The sequence below is a fragment of the Tupaia chinensis genome, unplaced genomic scaffold, assembly GCF_000334495.1.
Source record: "Tupaia chinensis unplaced genomic scaffold, TupChi_1.0 Scaffold144899_1, whole genome shotgun sequence".
NCBI lineage: Eukaryota > Metazoa > Chordata > Mammalia > Scandentia > Tupaiidae > Tupaia > Tupaia belangeri.
The window spans coordinates 4,172,632-4,178,772 of NW_006204759.1; the positions used below are offsets into that span (position 1 = coordinate 4,172,632).

Sequence of the window (6,141 nt, forward strand, 5' to 3'; positions counted from 1 at the left end):
CCTTTGTACTTTCCCCCCCTCTTTCCTTTTTTTTTTTAATAAACGTTTTTTTTAAAGAATTAATTTAATTTAATTTATTATTATTACTTTTTAATTTGGGCAGAGAGAGTGAAAGTGAGAACGCAAGCTACCAGACTCTCTCTCTAATTTTATAAGTGTACTTATTGGGACCAGACAGGTCATTAAGGTGGCTGGATCCCACATGGCTGACTGTGCAGTTCAAGTCCCAGACGCTGAGGCTTGAAAAACATGCCAGGCACATAGAGGCAACCCAACCTGAGACCTTTCCCACATGGGGCCAGTTGTGTGACACTAGCTGCTCTCTTCTTCTTCTTCTTTTTATTTATTTATTTATTTATTTAGAGGTTTTTGCCTGAGGGCGCTTGCCCTCCCCAAGTAGAGAGAGAGACACAGTGAGAGCAAAAGTGAGAAATCACCCCTACAAGGGATGCCCACACTGCAATCCCTTCTCCATTCTCTTCCCAGATCTTGGGCATGCACGCACACGGATCCGGCATGATTTTCAAGCCAGCGGGTCTGGGACTCAAACTGTGGTCAGCCATGTGAGAGGCTAGTCATGTAACCACTATGCCATCTGCTGTTCTCCCCAGCATGGTTTTCAAGCTGCCAGGTCTGAGACTTGAACCACTCCGTCAGCCATGTGGGACCCAGGGGCCTTCACTACCACACCACCAGTTGGCCCCTTTTTCTTCTTTTAAACAAAACTGCATTGGGGTAGAGCTCACGTGCAGGAACGCTCCCATTTGGGGCACACGGTTGGATGAGAATTGACCGAGGCATGTAGGCACCCCCAGGCCATCTCCTGAGAGTGTCCCCACCTATCCCTGGCAGCTTTGCTCTCTCAGCTTCCATGCCCAGGGGCTCCCTGAGCTGCTCTGTCACTGCAGACATGTTCCACCTTCTCTAGGACCTCGCAGGGGGTAGGTTCACACAGAAGCTGCTCGGCCTCCTTCGCTCAGCACGGCGTTTAAGCCTCATCCAGATTTGGTCGCCGAGGAATATCCCGTTGAATGTACTTACCAGTTTATTGTTGGGGGACATTGGGGGCCAAAATGAAAAGAGCTGTGTGGACATGGGCTCGGGCCTCTGGGTACACAGAGGTCTTCTTTCTCCTTCCTGCCTCCAGTTTTGCCCCTTCGTTTTTCCTAGTGTGGCCCTCAAAGCGGTGGAAGGACCGTGTTGGGACCACACTAGGAGAAACCATGAGGGGCCTGGGGAGCTCAAAGTCCCAGTCTCTGGAGGGACAGGGGGACCCATGGGCATTTTGGCAGCAGCCACCCCTCGGCCGTGAAACGCGTGCCGGGGCTTGCCCCGGAATTCCCTCCTGGGCGAGTGGCTGTGAGGTAGGAAACCTCTCTGTTTACCTTGGCCGCTCCATCTTGGCCTGGCGACTCCATGCTGGGGCAGGCCTGGGTGGGGGTGGAGGCAAAGCAGGCCTGGCCTTGGAGCCCCTGAGGCTTCTGGGAAGGCTGGAGTGGCCCGCCTCAGATGTGGTTTACCACATCCACCTTAGCCCCATGTCCTACCTGACCACCATGAGGAGGCCAGCAAGGTGACCAGGCCCGCAGAGCCTCCAGCAGACACACTGCTGCTCCTGGGGTGCCCAGGCCCTGCCTGGCCAGCTCGCAGTGCTGGTGGGAACCCGGGGAGATGAGGCGCATGAATGTTCTTGTAGAAAGGGCTTCGAGGCCTTCCTGGCTCCTGTGAGCTACATACCAACCTCTGTTTCACCCCCTCCAAAGCTGGGAGCTCCTAAAGGTGTCAGGGGAGCTCGCTCGTCAGGGCTGGCTGTGGGAGCCCCTGGCAGCTGCAGGACCGGCTCAGGCCTGCCCTCCCTGCAGTGCTCTACTGTGCTGAGTCTTCACTTTGGCACAAAGGACTCCATTTCATCCTGCAATGGGCCCTGCAAATGTTGCAGTGGGTCCTGCTTCTGGCCCTGGGGAGTCTCCTTCCCAGGACGGCTTTGTGGTGAGTCCTCCCTTCAGAGGAGGGACAAAAGGGACATGGGTGTGTGTGTGTGTGTGCATGGCTACTTGTATGGAGCTGGTTCATCTCAGCAGCCTTGCAGAGAGAGCTGAGGGAAGCCTTCGAGAGGTGGGAGGTGCACTTGACTGGGCTTAGAAGGGCTGGAGGTGGTGATTCTGGGGTTCAAGGAAGGGAGGGAAACAGTAAGAGAGAAACCTCTTAGGACCCACACAACAGTGAGGGTTGGTGGCCCCTTGGTGGGGTGCAAGGGGCTCCTTAGATTCAGGCTCCAGGCCCAGCCCTGCCCCAGGCCAAGTCACGGACCCTTCCCAGTCTTAGTTTCCTCAGTGGTGACATGCAAATCATGAAATGCATGAGGCCACCTGCAAAGCAACAGACCAGCCCTGGCAAGGGTCTGCCTGGCCCCGTGTCTGCCAGTTGGCTGTGGTTAAAGTCAGGGCTTCTCTGGAGCCTTATCCTGGCAGAAGAGAACAATCCTGACGACGTGGGGTCCCCAGGCCTTTGCTTTCCTGGGTGGGGATGGGTGCAGGTGGTAGGGCGTCAGGCAGACACGCGGCGGGGATGATGGGACCGTGCTCCGGGAAAGAAGCTGGCAGTCATCCCTTGCCCAAGGCACACAACCTTTATTTCTCTACCAAACAGCAGGTCAGCAGGTGAGTACAGGGCCCTGCCCCTGCTCAGAGTCCCCGCCCCACCCCTCCCCGTGCAGGACAGAAGCAGAGAGCCTCTGCCAGGCACCAGAACTCCCCTCTAACCCTCTGCCCTCCCAACTCTGTTTCCCACCGGCCCCTCCAGACCTGCAAGTTGGGAGGGAAGAAGGGCTGGGGAGCCCCAGGTCAGATGGAATTCATCTACCTGCAAGGCAGGATGAGGGGGCTTTCCATTCTGGGGCCGGGACAGGGGTGAGAGTCTGGATTTCCATTTAAAACAATCACTTTGTGCTCTCTAGGAGGGGTGGAGACACACCCACACTCATTTACTCACTGTTCCGCTACACCTAGCTGGTTTTTGCTACAGAAGCAAAAGCTGAGTTAAGAGAAAAATCCCATCCATCAAATGTTTCCCTATCATCTGACATGATCCACTGGAGAGGCCGCCCTCCAGCGAGGAGGGAGGGACAGGAAGTGCCTTGGGTAATTAGCCATCCTTGGCAACACCCTTTGGCTCACGTGTGTGCGTGGTGGGGCGGTTAGGCAAAAAGTGTGGCTGAGAGTCCTGGCCTCAGAATCGGCCAGCTGTGCAGATACCAGGGTGGCCGCACTCTGGGCTGGGTGGAAGGGCACAGCGCGTGGGGGCCCAAGGATGTCTGGGGTCTCGGACATCAGGGACGTGGATGGCAAATCCAACGCCTGCTTGGCAGACCAAGCAACATCAAGACTCACGGGTCTCATTTAGGACTGGGGAACCTGAGACCTGGAAGTGAGCCGAGCGGAGGCGGGCAAATAGGGCTGTCTCCTGGGAAAGGGGGTCCTTCCTAGCCCCTCCTCCCTGTTCCTCTCCTGACCCTTTAACCCCCTGGGGCCTGCATATATAAACAAACAGGCTCCGACTCTCACGAGCAGAGCTGGAGCTGACTTCATGGAAGCAGAGTGGAGGGGGCTGCCCACCCTTACTGTGCACAGCTGGGCCCAGATGGCCCCCAGCTGACCTCCCCGCCTCCCTGAGGCCAACCAGGCCCTAGATTAGGCACTGAGTGAGAGGTCAGAGCCCGTCAGAAGGGCCTTGGGAGTCCTCTGTCACCACGTAAATGCCCAGCCTCCAGGCAAGGGGGAGCAGGCTCCAGAGCGCCCTCGTGGATTCAGATTCGGAGGCCAAGGCTCTGGGTCTCTGGCGTCTCAGTGGTTGCTTTCCTGGCTTCAGTCCTTGGACCGGAGCTTCAGCAGGGAGCTTTCCAGAGGAGTTCAGGAGACAGGAATTAGAGCTCCAGGTCAGATGGGCACGGGCCCGGAGGTGGCCGCTCTGGCCTCAGGCCTGCTGTGTGTCCAGCAGGGCCCAGTGGGCAAGCGGGTGAGCGTGTTGGGAGGGTGGGGAGTGGGGAGCAAACATCTGGGCACTGTCAACCTGAGGTACACGCTGGAGTCTCCACTCTGTCCCCAGCTCTCACTTCTGCTGCTTTCCTTCTGGAAGAGAAACCCGAGAACGTGTTCATAGGTATGTGGGAGCACACGCACCCAGGCTGGCTCCTCCAGGCCTTCCAGCCTCCACTCCCAGGGCAGCCCCTTTCTCCTGAGCCCCTCTGTGCCCCAGATCCCAATCTGCCCCAGCCCTGCCAGCCCTTGCCAGGCCCCATCACCCCACCCCAATGACTATGCTCTCCGTTTGCAGTTTGGGGAACCACTACCTACCGACACAAGGTCCAGAAACCAGTTGCCCTTGCCTCGCTGCACTCTGCATACCCAGGCATCATCGCCCCCCCTAAAGTCACTTGAGTTCATTGAGTCAGTGGCCCCTCCAGGCCTCAAGGCCTCTCAACCCCACCCTGGCCCCTGGCCCCAGTCATCCCACTTCTGCCTCTGGCATCACCCAAAAGCCCAAATCCAGCCCCATCGTTCCCATTGCTGGCCTCAGAGCAAAGTCTGAGCCCGCCTCGTATCCTGGACTCTCCCAGGCAGCCTGTCCAGTGCTCTCCTCCCATAGCCCAGCCATGGGCCTCTGCTTGACAGAGGCTCAGCCACACCTGGGCAGAGCCAGGAGGTGGGGCCAGAGGACCCCCCGGCCTCCTAGGGCTGACCCACATCCACAATTCTCCCCAGGACACATCCCTCATAAATCACAGGGAAGTAACAGTCTCAGGCCTCAGCAAAACTTCCCTAAAAGGCCACCGGCTGGTTTGGGAACATAAAGGGTCCCCTCTCTCACTCCCGCGCTGCCTGGTTTAGGAGGCCCAAGGGACTGCCACTGCTCCAGCAGGGCTGCCTGGGCTTCCAGCGAGCACATTCCTCCACTGCACCTCACAGATGTGGCCACAGGCCCCCAGCCTGGGACAATCCTTGTGGACCCACAGCCATACCCAACAGCTGGGCACGTCCTTTCAAGGCTAACTTCACCGGGACCTCACGGAGGCGTTGCCAGGCGTTGCCTGGGACCAGCTTACCCTGCACTGGAGTTCGGTTTCCTCCTCAAACCAGCTCAACACCCTTCTCCAGTCTTCATACTTTTAGTCTTGGCCCCCTCTATCTGCTCCCTTGGGGTACCACAGTCCCTCCCATGCTCGTACCCCTGTTGTGGCTCCCCCTTGTCCTGAGGAAACGTCCGGGGTAAGACCTCTTTACCCTGACACTGAGCCCCAGCTCCACTAGAGACACCCAGGGGGCCTCACCCAGCCCCTGATCCACCATCTCCAGTTCTGTCCTTTCAAACCTCCGCTTTAACCCCAAATCTTCCAAAAGCCACCCCAACCCCAGCCCATCAGGAACTGCTTGCTCTGCAGCCTGCTGTCAGGCCCAGAAGCCATCAGCAACCAGTGCAGGACGGTGTCGGAGACGGGCTCTGCCCACTGGCTGGGAAACGTTGGCCATTCCCAGAACGTCCTCACTTTGAAGTCTGCTTGAGAAAATGTGCTGAACTCCCTGGCCGTTGGCGCCACTAGGGACATCTCTTCAGGAAGATAAGAGAAACCACGAGCTGCCCGTGCCCCCAGGAGGCTTGGCTTTGCAGGGGCCAAGGTTGGCCAGAGGATTTCTGGGAGCCTCTGCTCTGGCCACAGCAGGGATGCCTAGGCCTGGGGGGGGGAACTTCAGGGGTCACCCATCTCCCCTTCTGCACTCCCCAGGGCTGCCTAGAGGGTGGGCCAGAAGTTTTGTCCAAGTGTCCCCGGTCCCACTCAGGGGCTCCAAATAGGCCTTGCTTTGGAGGTGCTGTGGGGGTCCTGGGTTCACTGGGGCACCTCGGGTGAGCTCCTAGGTAAGTGTGGTCACTCCTTGGACAGACCAATGCTAGGCCAGCTTTTCCAGAGAGCAAGCCCTTTTCATTTTTATTTTATTTATCATTTTGGCCCTTTTATCTTTTTTTTTTTTTTGGAGAGATTTTCACTGTTGGGCGCGTGAGCTCGCCAGACAGACAGAGAGAGACATAGAGACAGAAAGCGAGAAATCACCCCCCAGGGGGGATGGTCACGCCGCAATCCCTTCTCCT

At 57.6% G+C, this 6,141-nt stretch overlaps 1 protein-coding gene across 2 annotated transcripts in view; it reads right to left on the bottom strand.

Annotated features, from left to right (window-relative positions):
• Positions 1-2,606: 2,606 nt before the first annotated feature.
• The window catches only part of ATP2A3 (ATPase sarcoplasmic/endoplasmic reticulum Ca2+ transporting 3), a gene marked incomplete at its 5' end in the record, with an annotated part of 37,622 nt that continues 34,087 nt past the window's right edge, over positions 2,607-6,141 (bottom strand). For both annotated transcript variants that reach the window (XM_006167600.2, XM_006167599.2), the window contains 1 exon segment: positions 2,607-4,127. In XM_006167600.2, coding sequence (XP_006167662.2) covers positions 4,064-4,127 — 64 coding nt within the window.